General features: G+C 36.7%; 1 protein-coding gene across 1 annotated transcript in view; it reads right to left on the bottom strand.

Annotated features, from left to right (window-relative positions):
* The window catches only part of ATF6 (activating transcription factor 6), a 174,127-nt gene that overhangs the window by 32,273 nt on the left and 116,084 nt on the right, over positions 1-25,770 (bottom strand). Inside the window, exon 9 of the mRNA XM_008061385.1 lies at positions 18,181-18,265. Coding sequence (XP_008059576.1) covers positions 18,181-18,265 — 85 coding nt within the window. The remainder of the gene's footprint in view (positions 1-18,180; positions 18,266-25,770) is intronic.

The raw sequence follows: 25,770 nt of genomic DNA, 5'->3' as shown, positions 1-25,770 counted from the left end.
AAAGATGCTCAGCATTATTGGCCACAGATTAAAAACAAAAACAAAAACTACAGTGACATACAGTGACATACAGGATCTGGCGGAGGGGGTGCAGTGGCCCATTAGGTTAATATATAATTTTTTTTTTTTTTGAGTCAAGGTCTCACTCCATCACCTAGGCTGGAGTACAGTGGCACAATCATAGCTCACCACAGCCTCAAATCTCCTGGGCTCAGGTGATCGTTCATCCTTAGCCTCGAGTAGCTGGGACTACACAGGTGTGCACTACCATGCCCAGCTAATGTTTTGATACTTTTGTAGAGATGGGGTCTTGTTATATTGTCTATGCTGGTCTCAAAATCCTGAGTCAAGTTTGACTATAATAAAAGAGATAACAATAAGTATTGTCAAGGAGATGGGGAAATTGGAACCCTCATATACAACTGGTATGTAAAATGGTGCAGTGTCTGTGGAAAATAGTTTGGTGGTTTCTCAAAGAGTTAAACATAAAATTACCATGTTACCCAGCAACACAACAGCATATTATTCAGCAAAAAAAAAGAATAAAATACAGATACATGCTACAACATGAATGAACCTTGAACACATTCTGCTAAGTGAATAAAGCTAGACACAAAAGCTACATATTGTATGATTACATTTATAAGCAATGTTCAGAATTTGCAAATCCACAGAAACGAAAACTAGATTAGTGGAGAACAGGGTCTGGCAGAAGGGGTGAATGAGGAGTAACCACTAATGGGAATGGGCTTCTTCTGTGGTCACCAAATGTTGTAACTGAACATATTAAAAACCATGGAAGTAAGGCCAGGTGCAGTGGCTCATACATGTAATCCCAGCACTTTGGGAGGCCAAGGCGGGAAAATCGTTTGAGCTTAGGAGCTCAAGACCAGCCTGGGTCTGGTCTGCGAGACCTCATCTCTACAGAGAAATACAAAAATTAGCTGGGTGTGGTGGCGCACGCCTGTAGTCCCAGCTACCCATGAGACTGAGATGGAAGGAATGCTTGAACCCAGGAGGTCGAGACTGCAGTGAGCTGTGTTCATGCCACTACACTCTAGCCTGAGCAACAGAGTGAGACCCTGTCTGAAAAAAAATAAAACAAAACAAAACATTGAATTAAATTGGCGAAATGTATTGTATATGAATTATATCTCAATAAAGCTACTATATAAAAAGAGTACAGTCTGCAGAATTTAAATATAAATCATATAGTCTGAAAAGAACAGTGGAAGGCAACTGCATGCTGGTATTTAACAGTGAAAAGCTTAAGAGTTAATATGGAAATGCTTGCTTAAAGCTGAAAAAATGGAGTAGCTTTAGTTAAAAAGGCTAGAGAGCAATCACTGCAGTCTGCTCAGCTTAAGGCAACCACTTGTTTTGGCCCTTCTCTAGTCATTAGCTCACAGAACCAGTTGTTTGAGTAAAACTGATAACTGCTTGTAACACCTTGGCTATTTCTTTGTACTGACTATTCCACCCTCTTTTGAGCATTTATCTTCCAGGTATATGAAGTCAGGCTGGCCTACCAATCTATTGTGATCAGCTTTCTGTGACTATCCTCTAGACCCCTGCCTGAAGTCACAAGATATGCGTTGCCCTAACAACCCCAAGGCACCTAATGAATGTTACCAACACCTAAAAACGCAGCTGCAGGGAAACTTTTACCCATCCCTTATTCCCCCATAAAAGCCTTAGCTTTAAATATGCCCTGCACTCAAACCCCTGGGCCACGCTGACTCTTAGTGTTGGTCCCGTTCTCTCTTGAACACGAATAAATTCTTCTGCTTTCCTTTGCAAATCTTTGCTTTATTCCCATGGCACCGGCCTACCTACACTCCTGAACCCCAACAAATATATATAGGTATACTGTCATAAGGGATGTTAGGCGGCTTTTCTCTATTCCCTCTAAGGTTTAAGTAATAATATCAGATAATGTTAGTTGTAAGAATTTTTTAAACAGCAGTGTTTACTAGTAAAAGACTATAGTTTAGTGGTAGTTATTTAATAATTTTTCTCCTTAAAAACAGATCAAACATTGGAATTTCTTGGGACCTACTCTTGAAATCTATGTTCTAGGAATATGTTTTAGATGGAATATTTTTGCAATAAAGTCTTTCAAGTAATTCCAGAAATAAATTTTCTTGTATTAGGTCTAGAAGTCTGTTTTAATTATGGTTCTATTAAAATAAATATGGTATAATTTTAATTTTGCTGGCCTGGTTTAAGTCATTCTTAAGGGGATACAATTCTTGTCTCCACATGGCTACTTCAATTTTATCTCTGCACAAAGTTACCTCTTCAGTTTTTAAATGAACTTACTACCATTTTCCATCATTGAATCAAAACAGGAAAACAGCTGACCAGTGGATACCGTCTCAAAAATTTTCCACTTTATAATAAACGTGAAGAATCTTGTATTTCATATTGAGAGAAAAACATTTTTGAGAGAAACATGATAACATTCCAATTCATTATTATAAATGCAATTTAATCCTCAAATGTTAAATAAGGTACACTGTGGGTTAAAATCTAAGAAATACATTATTGAAACTAGGAAACTAAAAAGGCTCTCATGAAGATAGAAGCCAAAAATAATGATGACAAATTCAATGAGTATTTCCCCTGCTGCATCTTGAATGCCTAAACTGTACAGTGTGGGAAAATATATTTTTTTTAAACAATCTAAACTACGTGGGAGGTGAAGATTTCTTTTGGGTTCATGGATCTTTATTATCATTAAAAAAGAAGCTCATAACTTATTTGTCTCCTAAAACATACAACCAACTTAAATAAAAACATTGCTAGTACTCTATCATGTATAAATTATAGAATTTTAGAGTCAAGAGGGTGACTTTAAAGATCACTTACCTCGACCTTCTCATTTTATCGATGAAGATAGTAATTAAACTATCTGCTTACAAGTCACACATCTGGTTAAGGGCTATGCAAGGTGAGAACTAAAGGCTTTGACTATAAGTGTGGGTTGTTTCCCTAGACATTATGCTGACCCTTTCCAGAGGGAGATGATATTTCCTGCACGTGCACAGAGCAAATGGGCCTCAGGTTGAGGCTGCATTCTTTAGGACCTTATTAACCTCTGAGACTATAAACTATCGCCTGGCCTTCCACTGTTTTTGCCAATGGTTCAGGAAAACAGATATTTTTCTTCTTTTTGTGATATTAAGGTCAAAATCACCATATTTCTATTTTGGTGGTTGTTTCCTGCTTCTTACCTCCTGTGGTGAACCTGCTCGGATTATGCAAAAAGGTGCTGACAGAGTTTTTGGCCACTTAGCATGACTACATTCCTGCTTTAGAGAATCTCCTATCTAGTGGGGCAGAGTTTACTTTCCCATATATGTGTATAAAGTACCAGAAACTTTACTTCCCAGACTTCCTTGTAACTAGGGTGCAGGTATATGACCTAGGCTATACCAATCAAATATACCAGCTCCAGACAGTGAAGAAGACTCTTCTGGAAAGGGTAGTGACTCTGGAAGCAATGGTATCTAGTTGCAAGAGCTGGCCATAGCTTTGGTTCTGGTAGTAGAGTTCAGAATCAGTGATATCAGTGTTACAAGCTATGACCAGATCTGTGATGTAACTTGGGGATTTCTTTTTGTTTAAGGGATATACAAGTTAGACCTTTGGTCTCCCTAGAAATTCTGCTTAAGTTATCCTGAGTTAGTTTCTGCCACTTAAAGTAGCTAAGAAAAAGGAGCTAATAAATGTTCTTCTATATTGTGAGTTTATCTGGGACAGGGACTATTTATAGTTTTCATATTTGTATCTCTCAGCTCATAAGACAATTCAAGCATTTATTAGGTTCTTAATAAGTATGGAATTTAACTGGCTGTTTTCAAAGGTACTTATTGATGAACTGAATGCCCAGTGAGGCTTCCTGGAGTAAAAGGGAGAACAGCAAGGTGTGAGAGCAGCAAAATCAACCAAACCCAGATTAGGGGACAGGAGATTTTTCTAATTTGTCTACTGGATCCTACTAGCTAGTCTGAGTGCAAGCCTGTTTTCCCGGAAAAAACCTGGCCATGTCTACAGACATGCAGACAGTAAATTCATTAGTGAGAAGACAGACAATTTATTTTTACTATTAAATGGTATGTTTTATTTTGAATGTATACCTAGTCTGTTAGTCAAGGACAGGCTAGTTTAAGAAACTGACTAACATTTGCTTACTAGAAAATGCTTTTTTAAAAAAAATTCTGTATATTTAAATACCATGAAAAAAATAAGTAAACTCTGAAACCAGTGTCTCCTAAATTTAGATGAGATGAATGTATTACAGATTAGGAACTTAAGACGCAAAGAAAGCTGTGGCTTGCCATCTCCTATTTTTTCTTCACATTTTAATACAGTGGTAGAAAAAAAGTCTTTCTGGTTTATCATGAAAACTCCAGGATAAATATATCTTTTTGTTGCCATCATGTCAAATTATATGTTTAATATTAAATATTTATGAATGACCAGAACATAACACCGTAGTTGTTAACTCTGAGATTACAGTAACCTAAATTCGTATTTAGTTCTACTGTCTTCATTTAGTCACACACTGTATTTAAGAGAAAGGTTGAAGACACAATTGACAGCTAGCACTTGCTCTACAGAAAACTAACTGTAAAGGACCATGCAGAAAGTTCAGTAATGGTTCTCTTAATTTCTTGGCTACCTCAGCTGTAAGATGGTGATAATGCATATCTCACAGAAGCATTGTAAGGCCCGAGTGCAATTAAATATGTTGGCAAACCCAGCAATATATTGAACATACATGATGGGTGCTCAAAAAAGAGAAACTGAATTTGAATTTGCAACTTAAAACTATTTAGTGATCTAGGCAATGAATAGTTAAAAAGTGTTTTTTAAAAAGGAAACAAAACTCAAAAGTATTTTGAACTATGATATATAATGAATAAATCTTGAAAATGCTTAATTTTAATTTTTTCTACCCTCTTATTGTTCCAACAGTAGTTTATACTATTTTTACTCACAATTTACTCCATAATTCTTCCTTCATTGGAACCTGGATATTATCACTTTAAAATGGGAAAATGTATACCCATCTCTCATTGCCAGTCACAGTGGTCCTTGCTTTAAAAAACTGCAAGGAGCAGGGCTCGGTGGCTCAGCCTATAATCCCGCGCCTTTGGGAGGCTGAGGTGAGTGGATTGCCTGAGCCCGTGGGTTCGAGACCCGCCTGGGCAACTTGGCGAGACCTCATCTCTACAATAAATCAAAAATTAGCTGGGCGTCGTAGCGTACACCTGTAGTTCCAGCTACTTGGAAGGCTGAGGTGGAAGGATCACCGGAGCCCAGCAGGTCAAGGCTGCGGTGCCCGGGAGCGGCCACTGCACTCTAGTCTGGGCAACAGAGTGAGACTCCAACTCAAAAAAAAAACAACAAAAAACAAAACTGCAAGGGATGTGGCACTGCTTATTATTTTCTCCTGTAAGTTATCCTCCAATTTAGCAGAGCAGTTAGACAGTAAACACTGATAACAAGTGAGATAACAAGGAGATAACTCCTTGCCAAAACAAGGAGTTCAGAGTATTCTGAGCACATAAAGTGGGGTGGGGGCCTAGTTATTCTATGGGCTTAGAAAAGCCCTCCCTGAATATTTACTGAGTAACAGATTTAATGAAAAACATTTATCAGGACAAAAACACAGTCTTAAACTTCAGTCCAAAAATCCAAGTCAGTAAACAAAATGAAGGCGATATGGCTTGGTAGTAATACACATAAAGAAGTTATAGACTATATTTGATAGAAAGTACAATGTATGATGTAACTAGAAAAAAATACTTTAGTTTCACCAATAGAAACACATGATGTAGAATTTAGAGATACTCTACTATGCTCAACATTCATTAGCCCTCTTTAAGGGATATGGAAAAACCAGAGCCAGTTTGGAAGAGAATGACTGGAACTGAGGCACCATGAACCCAGGGAATGAGAAAAATAGCTTCCAAAACCTGGGAGGTATTGGTATGTGACGCCTCAGAGAATATAGAGTATACACGTGACTGAAGGTTTTTCATGTGGAAGAATGATTATATTTATATATAACCTTGTGAATAAGGAAGAGACAGGAAAGAAACAACTTACAAACTGCCAGAGCCAGTTAAAGCAGGCAGTCTTACTCAAGACCCCCAAAGCAAAAGTTCTCTTTTAACACATGGACATCTGTATTTACAGGTTCAATGTCAAGATTTTAGATTTTAAAAAATTTTCTCTCTCTCTCAGGATTCTCTAATCTTTATTTTTAAAGGCTTAAGAGAAGGGGTATTTCCCAGTGAGAACAAAAATTACCATGAATTTGACATGTACATCTGTGAAATGACACTGGCCTATCACTCCGTCCTTAGCTTGCAGATATCTTAAATATCAAAGAAATTACCATGCAAGTGCTGAAAGACCTATGCAGCCCTCCACAGAAAGTTATGGTCCCCAGTGTTTCCAGTGGGTATCATTGCAAAAGAGAATATACAGAGGAGTTGAACCTGTGCTCTTCTAAAAAAATAGAAATATGAGATTATGTGAAATGGCTCAATCTTCTAACAAAGTACAAGGTTTTTGATTTTCTGGTATAAAGATAAATTCATTCTGAGAAGCTTAATATTAAACAATAATAGTACAGATTTTGGAGAGTTAGTGGGAGGCTCAAACCAACTTTGTTGGCTTAAGTAGATGCTGATCTCTTGTTTTTATTTGTTGAAAGTGAAACCATCTGTCTGAGTAGAAACAGATTTCTGGCACAGGGGAAAAAGAGAGAAAGTGATCTCACTGAAAGCTAACGGAACTCCTAAGGTCACTTAGGTACAGTAAGCTCAGCAACTGGTTCCTTTGGGTCAAAGAAGTAGTAATATCCTAGGAGATTCAATGCAAGCTGATTTAATCTGAACCTCTGGGGTCTTGTGAAGGTTCCTAGGGATTACATAATTAATTAGTCAATCAAACACAAAAAAGACAAGCTCTTCATGGAAAAAATTACCTATGCAACTGCCAATAAATCATCAGAACAATAATCACTTTTAGCAAAGTAATAATATTCCAAGTACATAATGGCAGCTCTACCATTAACCCTATTTTTCCATTTCAAAAATTTATCGGACCAGGTGTGGTGGTTCACACCTGTAATCCAAGAACTTTGGTAGGCCAAGGTGGGAAAATCACTTGAGATCAGGAGTTTGATACCAGCCTAGGCAACATAGTAAGATCCCATCTGTACCAAAACAAAAACAAACAAACAAACAAAAAACACCTTTATTTATTTACTTTACACAAGAGGGTTCAGAAAACGCTCTGCTAAATAGGGAAAACCTAATGGTTTGGGAAGAGATAAATATGGAGACATTGATGACTTCAAGGTATAAGAGGGAAATAAGGTCACCCAGAGGAAATGAGGGAGGCGAGATACAGCTATAGAACAGCTATTTCAGGTGACTCAATAAAAGGCAAAACTTCCCAATGCTAAGTATATACTGAAAACTAAGTATCATAGCATTTCTTTAACCATAAGATGGGGACAAAGAGGAGACAGAGATTAAAAAAAAAATACAACACAGAATCCTTACCACCAAGGTGATTATCTTTGAGCAGTGTAAGATCGAGTTATAAATGAGTGGTGGCTACGGTGTGTATGTCCAGTGGAGGAAAGACTACTCTAGGACCTACAGAAGTATTCCAGGGACCCATGGAAGTAAAGCAAGTTTTGAAGAGATGGTAGGATTTCAGCTGGGTCTTAAGGGATGGGTAGGAGACAGGCTGCATGAAAGGAAGAAGACACGCAGTCCAGGACACAGACACCACATGTGCGAAGGCAGCCAGATAAGGACAACCATTTCCTATCTCAGACTCCTCGGCACCTTCCCACTATACTGATAAACCTAAACTCTCAACCATGGCCTACAATCCCCTGTTTGATCTGGCCCCTGCTTCCCTCCCCAACCTTACCTTAGGTCATTCCTACTTCTCCCTACCCTGCTCTTACGCTGGCCTCACTGGTCTTCTAACAGCTCCTAAAACTAATGCTTTCTTTCTGCCTCAGAGCTTCCTTGTTGCTTCTTCTGCTTGAAATCTTCTGTCCCTTGGCTCTTCAGAGTTGGATCTTCTCATCCTTTAGGTCTTGGTTTAACTGTTATTTTCTCACCATTCAATCAAGGGGGGACTTTCTCCACCCCTCATTCCCGCCATTATATTTTATCAAGGCACTGTGTTTATTTCTTTCTCCCAAATTATCACAAGCTGCAACCATTTTATTTGGGTTGTTAATATATGTTTGTTTGTTTTCTTCTGTCTCTTCCGCTTAAGAGCCCCAATAAAGTGTCAACTATGGATACTTATCCATTGTTGACATCCCCTGGGTTTGACATAAAGCAAATAAGTATTTTGAGATGAACTAATGAATATAGATTCAAGGAACCCTGAGTAGAGCGGTCTGGTTAGAACTGAGTTGTGAAGGGAGTTTGGCGATAGCCTGTCCTGGGCTGTTAATGCCAGGCTAAGGCATTTGGATTTCGGCCCACAGTCACTGAAAATCCACTGCTGGTTCTTGAGAAGGACAGCAACATAAAGAAAGCAGTGTGTAAGGATGAATCATCCCAGAAACAGTATGCAGGGTGAATTGCAGGGATTAAGATGAAAAAATAATAAATTACGGAGTCCAGTTCAGGTACAACTTCAACAATATAAGGTTAATCTCAGTAACCCCAATCATGCCCAAGGCAAAACAAAGGAAAAAAACCAAACAAACAAGGAAAACAAGCAAAGAGAGGGCGTGTGATTTTCTTCCTTTTCTCTTCAGATCCCCGCTCTATATTTCTTGCCACCCCACACCTACCTCTACAAGCGTTGTATCTTGTAAAAGCATCAAGGTGAGCTGGGTTTGGTGGCTCAGCCTGTAATCCCACGCCTTTGGGAGGCTGAGGGGAGTGGATTGCCTGAGCCTGTGGGTTCGAGACCCGCCAGGGCAGCAAGACCTCATCTCTACAATAAATCGAAAAATCAGCTGGGCGTGGTAGCGCATGCCTGTAATTCCTGCTACTCGGAAGGCTGAGGCGGAAGGATCGCCGGAGCCCAGCAGGCGAGGCTGCGGTGGCCGGGAGCGGCCACTGCACTCCAGTCTGGGCGACAGAGTGAGACTCCAACTCAAAAAAAAAGAAAAGAAAAGAAAAGAAAAGCATCAAGTTGGTGAATGAGAAGGAAATGAAGACAATACAAGAGAGAGGAAGGAACACAAACTTATGAGGGGGCTGATGATATCTAACAGAAAGGATAAAAAAAGTGATATTTATCAGTCAAGAATTAATTGGTTGGTTGTATTCTGTTACAAGAGTCACACAGAAATGCCCACCAATGCCATCTTAAGTCAAGATGCCTAAATCTAACACTGCCCACCCCATTTTATCTTTTTTTTTTTTGCAATAGTACTAGTTGCTCAGTGTTCAGGTCTCAAAATCACAGAATCAGCTTTTCCTTCTCTCTCCATTATAAACCATCAATTGCCAAGTGCTATAGATTTTTCCTTTGAAATTTCTTTGGAAATTTTTCCTTTCTTCCCATTTCAGGCCCTTAATCACCTCATCTCAATTGTTGCAAAGTCTCCCAGCTCATCTTCTCTCCTCACTTTTCTATTTACAGTTCTTAGCCAGATTAACGGTCTCTTAACAGAGTCTTCATTGTGTTATTTTTGTTTGATAGTTTAAAGTGACTTCCCTAACTCATTAATGACCTAAATCATTTGGCTGCATCCCATGCATTAAACATTTACTTCTCTTTTCTTTTCAACATGAATCCTCTCTTGCCATCTCTTCCCAGACACCTTGCTCAATCACAACTCAGCACATGAAGGAGAGCTGCAGCAAGCTGCTGCTGCTAATGTGTCTTCTCAAAATCCACTGTTTTCTTACTAAAAGAACTCCAATTTAAAAACAAAAATCACAGTATGCATAGTTAAAATATTATACTTACGAGCCTCCCTTGAAGTTAGCCCTAAACATTTGAAACAGTTTATGTTCAATGAGACATAATCAAAAGTCTGCTAGAAATTTCTGAAAAATGTTTGCTTTCCTGATAGACACTGTATCTTCTTTTTTCTTGTCTGGAATACAGATAAGATGGCTTGAGCTGCAGCAGTCACTTTGTGATAATCTGGGAAAGGCCAAAAAAATTTGGCAGTCTGGGCCCAAGCACCCTTAAGTTGAATCCATACCAATAACTGAACTCATTCATCGTAATTCTTTTCTGTGGATTCTTACTATACTAAAACACAAAAAATCCAATCTATTTAAGCCAAACCTTAGGTTTTTGTCACTTGTAGCTAGATGCAAGCCTTGCATAAGTAAGCACTCTTCTTATTCTTATATTCTAAATTTCCTTGACAGAACAGTTCAGATTTTATTTCTCAAGGTACCAACTGATGCTAGTCATCAAGAACATCTACCATGTTCTTCTAATTTTTGATTCTATACCATAGGCTTTGGGAATTTAACTAAACTCGCTTTAAAAAAATTAATCGGCATACTGTTTCTGGTTTAGAACTGATCTAAATCATCACTGTTGGTCTAGGCCTAGCTGTTATCTTAGCATCAATGTGGGGCAATGAGCTAAAAAGGAATCTGAGAAATTGAGCCTAATTTCACCCAAACTCTAAAGATAATTTGAGTCACATGCTGCCTCCCTTAGGTGATTGTCATCTCGGTAGAAAACTGCCAAATTAGTCCAAAATATAAACTTAGGGAAAATATAACACACATATATATATACATAACCTTAGGTCATTACAAAGATATTGCCTATTGAGGTTAGTATTGTAAGTGCTAATCCTCATCTTTTACTTGCCATTTATGCATAATTAGTGGGTCTATATACACATATTAGGGAAAAAGAGTTTTTCAGGTGAACAGTGTAATTTTTCTCCTTTCCTCACTAGAAATTCCCAGTATGAGAATTTTACTACTGATTTTAGTAATGAGTCAGAAGTCGAAGAACCAAATCTGGGTACAGTGGCACATGACTGTAGTCCTACCTTGGGAGGCTGAGGTGGGAGGACTGCCTGAGCCCAGGAGTTTGAGTCCAGCCTGGGCAACATAGCAAGACCCCATCTCCTAAAAAAAAAAGAAAAAAAAAAGTCAGAGAACTATAATTATCTATTTTTAAAAAATTAAAACATAGTTTTAGAAGATTCTATTCACTCAGCTGTCTGGATACAATTATATAAAACTGAAATGTTTGAATGAATTGGAATGACAATGCAAGGTTGTTAATACTTTTTTTGGTTTGTTTTTAAATAGACACTCTGCAGGCCTCTAAGCAGAAATGAATTTATAACAGCAAAAGGCACAATTCTCCAACTGCTTAGGCAACCGGCAGAACAAATAGGACAGTTTCCAAATATATTTGCTTTGGGATAGCCACGTCCAAAAAAACTGTGATAATCAAAAGCAGTTATATCACATTCTTTTTTATTAAAACCAGCACATTTATTTGGTTGGTTTGTTTCCTGCCCTTCTGTTATGCCCTCTCAAACTAAAAAATGTGTTCATGTGCTTGCACTGACATTTGCAACCATTGCTATTAAGTTTTTCTAGATTTTCTTTACATGGAAATTACTTTGTGATTAAATATAATTACAGTGTAGCCTGGTAGACATTTGTTCATCCACTTGGGCCCTTAATAATGATATAGTAGAATTAGAGTAACAGTGTTTATTTTTATTACTCATGTACCACACTAACAGGTACACAGGCATACTGAGGGGGAAGGAAAACAGCAAAAACAAACCAATTAAAGTGTTGGCCACATTATGAAACATCTACAAAGTAGTTACCATTAAAAAAAAACAAACCAAAAAAAGTCTCTTTTATGTTCTATCTTGTTGAATTATTTATCAAGAGTGAAAGAAAGGAAATGAGTAGTTTTACCACAACATAAGTGGAAATAATTTAAAAGCAGGAAATGTTGACTTACAGTAACTACTAGTAGAACTTCCAAAATCCCTGTTTTTAAAAATAGCAATAGCCTTTTATTTATCATCCATACCCTGCCAACCATGCAATCATTTTTAAGAAGTCTTTTTAAAGCATACCTAGCATTTTATTTTACTTCAGTCTCTTCTGTGTGAAGACTTCCTCAAAGAAAGACTTTCTCTCTTACAGCTTCACTAATCTGTTTTCAACACTCTTCAAGACAAAAAAACTTAAATATAAAGAGAATGCAAATAAAAAACAATACATTACAAAAACAAAATTGGCATGAAGAACACAGATCATATCACTGGTAATTTCTAAATTGCATTAATTTCATGCCCATATTCTACTCTTTTTAACTTTTTTATTTAAACTTTTTTCCACAGCTCAAAACCACAAAGTGTAATCATAATACATCATAGTTTAAGACCAGACATTGACCTGGAAATGTAATTTACTTTGCACAAAATGGAAAATCAAATTCCTCTTCCCAAATATCCCCATCTGATGTATTACATAAGCCAGTTGCTCAATAAAATCTGAATTTCTGACTCTATTTTCCAACCTTTATCAACCTTCCAAAATTCTATAGGCTTCACATAAGTCAGAGAGAAGGATAACCCACAACTCGTTTTTCACCTTTTAAACTCAAAATGACAGAACACATATTTTATTCCACTTTCTCAAACCCTTATGTAGCTCAGGATTAAAAGCTCTGATATTAGTGATAGCCTCACAGTGTCTCTGTTCTTTCAATAAATAGATACTCAAACTTCTTGTGCCTACATAACTTCTGAAGTCTGGATCTTGAAGAGTCCTACAGGTCAATGTGTTACTTATTTCCATTTACAGAATAATTGTTGGAAAAGAGGTTAATAATTTCAATTCACTCTTCCCTGTGAACTCTAAAATCTCAGTATGGCAGAAAGGTAACCTAGCATACATTTATTTATTTTACATTTGAAAAGAGAGACTAAATTGTGCCTGACAACTACTACTAGTCACATAAAGAATTAAAATAGTGAAGTCTTTTCAAGTGGCCACAAAGTAATGACCAATTAACATTTACCTTACTTATTCTTTCATTCAATAAACATGTGCCTATCAAATTCAAAAAACTGTATTACATCATGTCATACTGTTCTCAATGAATGTATGTAACTATACTATTGGGGTAAAGTGGTATAAAAATCTATCTTAAATTTTGGAGTACCAAATATTCTCACCCCTTGCACATCTGTCTTTAATACTGACAATATATAAGGATCTACCAAAGTGATGAAGAAAAAAATCAATGTAATAATTAATCAGAAGATATTTTATACAATGTATTTAAATCCTGGCTCTGTCAATATAGTGATTGTGTAAATGGTACAAATTACTTTCTTGAGTCTTAATGTCCTCATCAATAAAACAAAAGGAATGCAGGTGGTACATTCCTAATACCAAAGTTTGAAATTCAAAATGCTCCAAAATTCCAAAACTTTTTGAGCACTGCTAAGATGCCACAAGTAGAAAATTCCACACCTGATACTTTTGCTTTCAAATGGTTCTATGTACACAAATCTTGTTTCGAGCACACAATTATTTAAAAATTGTGTATAAAATTACCTTCAGCCTATGTATAAGGTATATGTGAAACAAAAATGATAAATTTCATGATTAGACATGGGTCCCATTCCTAGGCTATCTCCTTTTATGTATATGCAAATATTCCACAAAGTGAAACAATCTGAAATCCAAAATAGTTCTAGTCCCAAGCACTTTGGATAAGGAATAGTCAACCTGTATGTAGCTGGCAGCTGAGCATTACACGAGTCAACATAAATGAAAGTGTCTCATCGTGCGGTGTTTTCTACGCCAGGTGGTGCTTTAGGCACGGGGGATATGGTGGTAAGTGGCGAACATAACAAACGATTCCTGACCTCACAGAAGAGGAAAAGCTGGTAAGCTGACTTGAGTAGACACAGAAGGAAAACTAGACTAGTCAGGATATCACAGAAGCATAGAAAATAAGGTATTTCAAGAAAGGGGGAATATAAAAAATGTGCAGGAGGGGATCAAGCGGAAAGAGGCATGAGGGAATTTTTACATAATGAAAACATTTATATCATGATTGAAATGGTAGCTTCACAACACTTGTCAAAACTCATTAAGTTGTACACATAAATTGGTGAATTTTATTGTATGAATACTTATACCTCAGTAACTCTAATTTTTAAAAATGTAAATATTATGAAATATAATAAAAAGGGTAAGGGAACTTTTCTAGATACAAGGAAACTAAAAAGCAATGACAAGTAGATGGAATATATGATCTTTGGACCCTGAATTTGAAAACAAAAAACCAAAACTATAAAGGACATTTTGGAGGCAAATGAAATTTAAAATATGGACTACATATTGAAAACCTGTATTGTATCAATGTTAAACTTTAAAAAAATTTTTTTTTAGTATAGTCATTTAATTGTGGTCATGTAAGAGAATGTCCTTTTCATAGGAGATACATTTTCAAATATTTAGGGGTAAAGTATCAGGATGTCTGCAACTTAATTTCAAATGGTTTAAAAAAAACACATGAGTATAGATAAAACAAATGTAGAAAAATGTTAACAATTGGTGAAATCTAGGTAAAGCATCTCCAGATAGTCACTGAACTTATCTTTCAACTTTTCTATATATTTGAAATGTTTAAAAGTAAGAATTGGGGGACAAAAGAAAAGGAAGTAGTTATCTGTGTCAAATATTGTTGAGAGGACAGCTAAGATGAGAATGGAGACATAACCTTTGACTTTGACTTGGCCATTGATTACCCTTCTACAAGAGCATGTCCGTGGAGTGGAAGGGCAAAACCTTGGTAAAGGTGAACAGAGGAGAGAATGAGAGATAAAGAAATGGAGGTAGTGGAGTACAAGTGACTCTTTCAAGAGTTTTACTATAAAAGGTAGCAGAGAGATAAAATGTGACATCAAAGGCGTCTCCATATGCCACCGGTAATATTAAGCATTTTATATGCTGATGAGAATGATACAATAGAGAAGAAAAAACTGACGTATAAAAAACAAACAGTATAAATGCAGGAGTGAGGTCTTTGGGCACTGTGGGAGGTGCTAGGATTTAGGGACCAAAAGGAAGGAATCACCTTAGAAGAGGGTGATGACAATAAAGACAATGACAATGATGACAACTGTGGTAACAGCAGCTACATTGAAAATATTTAAAGCACTGTTTAAAGTGTTTTTACTCATTTAATTTTCACACCAGCTCTAAGAAGAAAGTATTACTAATATCTACTTTGATAGGTGAGGAAATTGAGGTACAGCAAAGTTGAATAACTTGCTCAGCGACACATATCTTTATCCTAGCAAAGCTAGGAGTTAGAAGCCAATAGAAGAGATTTTTCTTTCAGTGCAACAAGAGGGAAGGCATAGTGTGTGGGTGTAGATGCAGCTGGGCTGGTGGTAGTGGAAACATGACGTAGCTCTTGTATGATTACATCTATTTTCTCAAGTAGCATTTGGTGAGTTCATCAGCTGAGGGGCTGGGGAGAGAGGATGTTGGAGTTTTGAGAAGAGAAGGTGAGAAATTCTTGTTTCAGAGAGAGAAGGTGAATTTAAAGCAATGACTGGCAGTACTGAATACCCCTTTGAAATCAATGGTCATAAATTTGAAGTGGATCTACTTGTCCTGGATAATACTTCCTAGCAGTTATCAGCTGCTTGAGAGCAGGCATAAAGAGGAGAGTTGGGTTTAACTAGGGTGGATTTTTCCAGGCAAGTGGGAGCTAGGAAGAAAGGAGCCAGGGGTAAGGGGTATCCATAATAGGGTGATGACAGTAGGGGACCACGGAAAGGAGGACTGTGTGGTCATTAAGGACACGTAATAAATATAATAAAAAGGGGTAGGGTCAAAGAACTGGGGAGTAGTTGGAGTGTGAATATTAAAGTAAGTGAGTAAGTAAGAGTCAGAGAGTGGGATGTTTGAACAGGAGGATGACAAAGTCTCAATTATCACCATATAGATGGAAGTCTGAGGTGGTGCAGAATAAAGGACGACTAGATCTCAAAAAAAGGTCAGAGTGCTGGATAAATCCTCTGTGTGGATGTTGAAGCTATGCAGATGATATAAACAGTGGTGGAGAGTCAGAGGTGAAAGTTGGGGAGATGACAGCAACAAAAAAGGATAAGGGGAACCAAGTCTGATGTGATAATCTAGGAAGATGTTAGGGGAACGGAAAGAGAGGAGAGATCATTTGGAAGTTGTAGTGGGGGGCAAGGTTACCACCCACTTCCTGCAGGCTTTGAGACACAGGAGGTGGGGGTGGGGGGAATCAGGCTCTAATTTGAGAAGAATCTTCAGTTAGAACAAGAAAGTAAAAGAATTGTTCAGAGAAGAGGCTGGTGATACAGCATGGTACTCAATCGATCAATATTTCCTGAATTTGAATCTTAATTTTTCTAATAGTTTATTATATCCTACAAAGGATAAATAGGAAACAATTTAAGAACAGACTATTTACAAAGAATCTTAAACAGATTAAAAAGACAATGATCCTCTAATGACTATATTTTCTAAATCTATGAAAGGCTTCTCTTCAAAAATCAGTCATCTGGCCAAGATAAACATAGTTCAATAGCATCTTGTTGTTTTTGGCTTAATATAAATGAACAGCTCACAGTTATAAAATAAAACCAGGCATTCTTTTGCATAAGAACCCAATATCAGAACAACAAAATTAAGTGAATTTTGCCATGAAGAAGCTTAGAAAATAGCCTTTCTGAGCATAAACTGACCAACGTTAAATCTAGTATAGTACAAATAAAATGAGAATAAATGAGGTTATTTGAATATGGGTTTTGCAGTATAATAAAATACACTTTGAAATATATTTCTCCTTCTTCAGCTAGTAGTATGATTATTCCAAGAATAACTTCAGAAGCATGCCTTTACTGAAGAGAGATTCTTCTCAATGTTATTATTCCTTTTCGTAAAATTGTTGACTATCTTTGTCAGACTAAGTAAATAATATAATTTCTTTATGCTTTAACAAAAAAACCTCTATTTTTATGTCTATAAAGTTGCTTCTTAGGCATTCTCATAAGCTGTCTGTATACAGATCATGAAATTCTATAGTCCTCTATGGTCTTATAACGTACGATGAATAGTACTTATTCCCTAAAGACTAAATTTTATTGAAATTTATCCAGAACCCCCACCCAAATTCAGTGTTTTATTTCATAATTGTATTTGAAAGTTTAGTCATGATAATCAGAATGTCTACTGGTTCAACTGCGGGATAGTCAAAGGGATTTTCATTTTCATCTTTCTCATATACTATGAAGTTTTTACCACTAGGCAGAAAATTGATTAGCAGTTCCAGATGCCAGATAAATGAACTTGAAAAAGATGGTCAACTCTCCTATTTTCAATAAACCGAATAAGATGTGTCAGAGAAAGCAATTAGTCAATAATATACACAGTGCTCATTTATAATACACAGCTGGTATTGGGAGTTATTCTTTAATCTAAAAAGAACTCAGCTGGAAGTAATCTCTCCTTCACTAAATGTCTTTAGTACTTTGTGTATTACTTATGGGATTCTCTCTTTAGAGTACAGTGATTCCTGTGCTTGTCTTTTTTTTTCCCCTCTTGTAGACAATAAGCAGGTATGCCTTAACATCTTTGGAATGTAATATTATTTGAATCTTGTTTAATGGCCAGTACTACTAGTAGAACAAAAATGCAATAATGATACTATCAATATCAAAATCATCAGTGTTATAGATTAGACATAAATAGGTTTTTGTGGCTTGGTCTAGGATCACATCAACATTTAGGTAACAAAGGAAACTACTTTAAGTTCCAGAAACCTAGTTTACAAATTCACTGTCAGAACAGAGCAGGGACTTCTTATACTACATGTATGACTAGAAAGGCTCCCTTCAGCAAGTCTGCAGAGCAGTCAAGATGCTAGCTTTTCCAATTTAGTAAATAAAAGAAAACTACTTTTTGAAAATTAATTTTTGAAAAGAACAATGGAATTTAAAAATAATATTTTTTCAAATAAAGTGGAAAAGTCAGAAATAATACATGAGTATATACTTGCTTAACCAAACATTTTAAATGTCTTAAGTAATCCAAAGAATCTGGGTTAAACACAGAAATCTCATGTCATTCATAAACCAAAAGTTCAACTTACCATTTATGTTTATTGCTGGCAATACAATTGACATTTTTGGTCTGGTGGTCTTGTTATGGGTAGTAGCTGGTAACAGCAGGTGATCCTAAAATTAAAAAAAGAACAACGTGTTATATATATATCAACTGGATTAGTCTTAGAACAGGCCAAATTCAGGGTTTCTAAGAGAACATTTCATTGGGATCATGAAAAATGACAGCTTTTGTTTGAACTTGGCTTAGAGATAATTAACTACAAAGTATCTCAGAATCATCATTTAATTCATGTAACACATATACTGAATGTCTATCACTGACAGACACTATGCAGTAATCTTGGAAACTCCTAGGTTCTAATAACATATATGCTGAGTATACTATAAAAAAGTTTTAGTCGGCCGGGCTCAGTGGCTCAGCCTGTAATCCCGAGGTTTGGGATTGCCTGAGCCCGCGTGTTCGAGACCCACCTGGGCAACTTGGTGAGACTTCATTTCTACAACAAATAAATAAAAAAAGAAACTAGCTGGGCATGGTAGGGTGTGCCTGTAGTTCCAGCTACTTGGGAGGCTGAGGCGGAAGGATCACCAGAGCCCAGCAGGTCGAGGCTGTGGTGGCCGGGAGCGGCCTCTGCACTCCAGTCTGGGTGACTGAGTGAGACTCCAACTCAAAAAAAAAAAAAAAAAGTTTTGGTCAAGCAGTCAGGACAAGGAGTTTTCATTCTAGTTCTACAACTAACTAGCTGTATGATCTGGATAAGGTTTCATATTCTTTCTGTGTCTTAGTCTCCAGTTCTGTAACATGACAGAGGCTAGGTTAGATAACTAGAGTTATCTATCACTAAACAGTCATTTTCAAACTTTGTTTTTAAGAAGAGGAACTTTTTTTCCCCAATAAGATTCTTATCCCAGACTATCAGTACTTAAAAGAGAGATTCTCATTGAAGCCAGGCCTAGCCTCCTCTTCTCCCTCTGAAGTGACCACAGCATTAGATATTTACTTTCTAAAAAAATTATACATGTGTTTTCAGCACAACTTTATAGCCCTAAATATAATATAGCCAACTTTTGATATATATAAGTGGCTCAAGGCATCTGAGGTTCCTGGTTTCCAGCCACACAATGACTAAAAGAGTGAGCCAAGAGGAGTCTGGTTTCAGAAAAGGAAGAGCATAAATATTTTGAAAAATGTCAAAAGATATGAACAGACACTTCTCAAAAGAAGATATACGAGCAGCCAACAGACACATGAAGAAATGATCAGCCTCACTAATCATCAAGGAGATGCAAATTAAAACTACACTGAGATACTACCTAACTCCAGTCAGAACGGCCATTGTCAATAACTCAAAAAATAACAGATGCTGGAGAGGATATGGTGAAAAGGGAACACTTCTACACTGTTGGTGGGAGTGTAAACTAGTGCAACCTCTGTGGAAAGCAGTGTGGTGATTCCTAAAAGCTCTAAAAATCGACCTCCCATATGACCCTGCAATCCCCCTACTGGGAATATAACCTGAAGAGCTCAAATCACTCTATAAGAAAGATACCTGCACACGTATGTTTATCGCAGCATTGTTCACAATAGCAAGAACCTGGAACCAACCATGCTGCCCATCAAAAGAGGACTGGATTAAAAAATGTGGTACATATACACGATGGACTACTACACAGCCATAAAAAAGAACAAAATCATGAATTTTGCAGCAACCTGGATGGAACTAGAGTCTATAATACTGAGTGACCTCTCACAGAAACAAAGATCTGAGTATCACATGTTCTCACTCATATAGTGGACCTTGAATATCTACCATAATACTATAAGAAAAGGACTGACAGTGGTGGGAAACTAAGGGAGGTGGGACCAACGGTAGTCAATATCTGTCTGGAGAGGGGGGGACACCCCTTATCAACAAGGGTGCCTGAACCATGCATATTTGTATACTTAACCCTTAACTGTACCCCACAATACTAAAATAAAAAATATGCTAAAAAAAAGAAAAATGTATGTACATCTGTAAGCATCCTAAAGCTGATTATAAATGACTTATGACTTTGATATTAACTACTATTTTTAATAACTCCTCTTCTTCCTCGTAAAAACATAAGAATTGTAACAAAAAAAGAAAAAAAACAAGGTATAGTAGCATTTCTATCTAAGGGGGTGTATTGTTAAACTGGAAAGAAAACTGAACCTAAGTTTAATCCATTTGCTTTCTTTTTTGTTCCTATATTCATTGTTTTGTCATTCATTCAACAAACTTACTGTATGAAAGAACTCTTCAGAAAGTAGGATTTGATTTCAACACAACCTAGCTCAAAGCCAATGTGATTATGAAATGCAATTATCAATGAAGCTAGGAAAAAATCTAAAATGTGAAAAATAAATTAAAATTGATATACATGAACAGAAATGTGCAGAAAACATTCCCAGTAACTACTTGTGCTTTGTGTAATTCAAGGCAACATTTCCACAAGAATATGTTTTCAAAAGTCGGAGAGAAGATGAGTAAAGTTCTGCTAGAATTCCTGTACTGTAGCATAGGAGGCTTTTTTGTTTTGCTTTGTTTTGTTTTTAAATGCATTGTTAGACACAAAGATCACACATTTCTGAAAGCAAGATAACACAATGAAGCAAAAACACAATTTGCTGATGTTCATGCCATGAAAATTATAAATAGCTTAATTCCTATAATTAAAATATGGATTCAGGGTTGCTAAATTGAATGTGAAAACAAATCCAAGAAACTTGCAAGTCCCAAATTAGGCTACTGTAAAAATAAACACACTTAGATTCCATTGGTCATGGGTTAAGGTCAGGTTCAGACTTAATTCTGAGTTTCCTGCTAAGATCTAGATGCCATACTCATTGTTTTCAAACATGGTATCCTAAACATAATGTCTCCTATTTTCTCTCTTCATTAAATTTCAAACAAAGCGGTTACTTTTGCAGCAAAAAGCCAAAAGCTATGTTAGTATTTATGAAAAAGAAGAATCACATCTTGCATGCATACAATTTGTTACAGTTAACCCAGGTAACCTGCCTTGTCTATTATTATTATTTTTTTTTGAGATAGAGAAAGAAAAGTTTATTTAAAAGTAAATTAGAGAGAGGAAGAGAAGGGAGAGAGAAGATTCCCCTCCCCAAGGTGGAGGAGGGGGCCAAAGCCAGGAAGCATGGCAACAGCCATGACTCAAAGAGCACATGGCTACACTAGAGTCTAGCAAGGCAATGACCTATCTCTTATTATTAAAGGTTTGCAAGGGGGTGGGGGGGACTGCCTACAACTTCAAGTGCTTATTTACCAAGAGGCCCAAAGATCAGACTGCAGGGAACCAAAGCTGGTATACTACAAACTCTAACAGTGCTTATCTTATGTTTTAAGGAAATTATATATGTAAATATGTAACTATATGTGTCATATATATATATACATACATACACATACATACACACATATACACACATATACATATGCATACACATACATATACACACATACATAGCTGGCATAGTATATATTTCATGTAATGTTTACCTTCAGTTCCTCAAAATAAATGTTTCTTGAACCTCTTAACAATGAATCTTGAATCATATTTTTCTGTGTTCTTCTTACTCTTTTTGAGATCATTAATCCTTAGTCATATTTTCAAAAACAAAGGTTTAGTTAATTGCTCAATAACTATTTACTGTCTTCTTCCCATTAATTAAAAAACATTTACTGAGCACAGTACCCTGTCATATATCCACTGTTCCCCCAGAGGATGTTTTCTTTTAAATATAAATTCAAGTTTTAATTCTTGTGGAAATAATGTGAATTGTGACAGAAACAGCCATTTCCCCCAATATATGCTCTCCTTCTTTTATAATATTAGAATAGAAACAGGACATGTGATATTTAGTTGAGCACAAAGCTACCCAGAATAAAGACTATATACTCCCTAACCTCCTTTGCAATCAAGTGAGGCTGCATATTCTGGTCAATGGGCTGCAAAAAGTGACACATATTTCTTCAGGATGGTGATGGTGGAATGCCACACTCCTCTTTCCCTTTTCTCCTTCCTGCTAGCCAGAGGCAGTTTTGACTGCTAGAGTTGGAGCAGCCATCTTTGGACCATGAGATGGGTGCTGTAAGTTGAGGATTATGAAGCAACAAGACAGAAGGAGACAGGGATCCTTATGACCAAGGAACAATCATAAGATCTTTGGAACTTATACATAAGAGAAATAAAATTCTAATTTATATAAGCCACTATTATTTTAGATTTTCTGTCACTCAAAGCCTAAAACTAAGCCTAATTACTAGTTATATTATAAATTTGTGAAACAATACTAAAGGTATTTGGTCAAGAGGAATTTCAATATGATTAAAGCAATCGGGGACAGCTTTGTTATTTTTTTAACAGCATAAAAAAGCCCTTTTTATTATTTAGCCTTTTTGATATCCTTCCCTCATATTTTACTTAAATACTTGTTAATGGAGGAAATTCAGTCTTGGAGGCACAGTTTGATGAGTTTGAACTAAATTCTTTCCTTCCAATTAAATCAGTTAAAATAACATAACTGCAACAAAAATGAAACTATTTAAAAATAAAAAGGAAAAGTAGAAAAAAGGATGTTGCTATAGAAATATATATGATATAGGTGGCTCTGTCACTTGAAATTATGTCACTAATTTTAAGACATCTTCAAAAGAACTCTTGAAATGCCTTTATAGGGTTTTATAGGGCTTAGATACATAGAGTATCTTCAGGGATAGAACCATGTGGGCAAATATTATAATCAGAAGTTAGAAATATGGGGGAAAACACCGAAAGATTTCACTGTGAAAATAAAGCATCAGTCTTCCCATGTTGTGCAATATCGTACATGAGAAAATATGCTACTTTTAAACAGTTATCCCAATTCCCTCTTCTAAGCACTGTATTAGAAATAGACAAAATATTACTGCATAACACAGTATCCAAAGTTATCTGTTTCTTCTTTTTTAAAAAAAGCAAAAACATTAGAGACTGACTTATCAGCCAGTTGCAGCTTAAGGTTATGGTAGTAACACACTAAAATTAAGACACTCCTGAGAGTTATCAAATGTTAATTCTACATATACATGTAGAGGAGAAGCTGATTAAATGACCCTCTCCACTCCCCCTATAAAACTCACTGACTGGCACCCATAGCACACTGAACATTCAGGACTCATTAAGTTATTACTTTTTTTCCAAGACTACTTTTGTTAATCGTATTTGTTAGTGTAATTGTGCAATTTAATAAAATATGACATAAACTAATGAAATATAGTATGAAAAGAGAGCAAGACAATAAAGGTAAGTTAAAATTTCTCTTATTACAAAACAACCATAAAAATCATAATCGTCTGCACTCATTGCTTAACAAGCATTTTTAAGCTCTTGTGCTAGTTTCAAGTACGTGTAACCAATACTGGAAATTATGGTTGATGAAATGTGAGTACAGTTTATGCAAGAAAGGCAACATGAAACTCTAAATAATGGATTTGAACTGAGAGGAAAGGAATTGGCCCTACTTAAAAAGTGGCAAATGAGTGCACATTTATATCATCAAATCAAATAAAAAAACATATATCTTTAAAAAAATGAATCCCTGGGTAACCCCCTCGGGTCCCCTCTGCTCTGGGAGCTTTTCTAACGTCTCAATAAATCCTGCTTAAAAAAAAAATAAAGAATGAATTCCTGCTTTAACTAGTCTTGTTAGTTAACAGACCATCTACTAGTCCTCATTAGACTAGATAAGACGGCGTCTACTGCATTAGGAAACTCTGGCTCAAGTTTGGAGCCTTTTATCTTTGAAAGAAAGGAATATATTTCTATCATGATGTCCCCTAGGAATGAAGAAAACTCAGGTTGCCACAGGCAGCACTTGTGACACTGAGTAGCTTTCACATGGATCAACATGGACCTCGATTAGGCAAAAAGTTTTGCACAGCAGGCCAATATTAACAATGGCCCCTTGACATTTTATATTTGGCCCATATTCACTGGATTCCAGAGATAGGGTTCGCTTTTCAACATAGAAAACTGTTAAAACCAGGTAAAAAATAAAAATAGCATCCCTCCTTATTTCAAAAACAGCCTTGTATTAAATTTTCCATAACCTATGTTCCTGTCCTAGAGAGTTTTGGTTTTCTTCTTCTATCACTCTAACTCATTTACACTACCTTTTTTTCTTTTCTTTTTGCATTTGGGTCTCATCCTGTTGCCCAGGCTGAAGTGCAGTGGCACGACTCCGGCTCACCACAGCCTAGACCCCCTAGGTTCAGGTGACACTTATGCCTCAGCCTCCTGGGACTTACAGGTGCATGCCACCATGCCTGGCTCATTTTTATACTTTTTGTAGAAATGAGGTCTTGCTGTGCTGCCCAGGCTGGTCTCTACCTGCTAGACACAAGAAATTCTCCTGCAAGTGATTCTCCTGTAAGCGATTCTCCTGCCTTGACCTCCCAAAGTACTAGGATTAGAGGTGTGCACCACCACACCTGGCCCCTTACCAACTATCTTTCAAGCTGTCAAACAAATTGAAGAGTATGTCAGGCCTCAAAAATAGGAAGGCCAAAGCAGTAATTAGAAGTAGGCCTTTCCATCTTCCTAACTAGAGATGTGAAAGACCTTTACAATGAAAACTACAAAACACTGCTCAAAGAAATCAAAGATGACACAAACAAGTGCAAAAATATCCCATGCTATGGATTGGAAGAATCGACATTGTGAAGATGTCCATCTTACCTAAGGCAATCTACAGATTTAATGCAATACCCATCAAATTACCAGCAACATTCTTCTCAGAGCTAGAAAAAACAATATAGGAATTCATATGGAAATACAAATGACCAAGAATAGCCAGAACAATCCTCAGCAAAAAACACAAAGCAGGAGGTATCACACTACTAGACTTTAAACTTTACCATAAAGCTACAATAATCAAAGCAGCCTGGTATTGGTACAAGAACAGGCTATCAACCAATGGAACAGGATAGAGATTCTGGAAACAAAACCTCAATTTCTCAACCAACTCACCTTTGACAAAGCCTCCACCACCCACTATTGGGGAGAGGAGAACCTATTTAGTAAATGGTGCTGGGAAAACTAGCCGACCACATGCAGAAGATTCAAATAGGACCCCTATCTATCCCCAAATACAAAAATTAACTCTAAATGAATCAGAGACCTAAATGTAAAACCTCAAACCATAAGAACTTTAGAAAATGCAGGACACACCCTTATGGAAGTTGGAACTGGCATCCAATTCCTGAGCAAAACTCGAAATGTACAGGCCATAAGAGATAAGATAGACAAGTGGGACCTCATCAAACTGACAAGCTTCTGCAAAGCCAAAGAAATCATCAAGAGAGCAGGGAGACAGCCCACAGACTGGGAAAAAGTATTTGCCAACTCCATATCTGACAAGGGCCTAACATCAAGGATCTACAAGGAACTCAAACACGCTGAAAAGAAAAAACAAACAACCCCATTACAAAGTGGGCAAAAGATATGAACAGACACTTCTCAAAAGACATACGAGCGGCCAACAGATACATGAAGAAATGTTCAACCTCATTAGTCATCAAGGAGATGCAAATTAA

Source organism: Carlito syrichta, unplaced genomic scaffold (genome assembly GCF_000164805.1).
Source record: "Carlito syrichta isolate Samal-C Ts95f unplaced genomic scaffold, Tarsius_syrichta-2.0.1 Scaffold94729, whole genome shotgun sequence".
Lineage (NCBI taxonomy): Eukaryota > Metazoa > Chordata > Mammalia > Primates > Tarsiidae > Carlito > Carlito syrichta.
The sequence above is the reverse complement of the archived record's forward strand: the minus strand, read 5'-3'. Positions and strand labels throughout refer to the sequence as shown.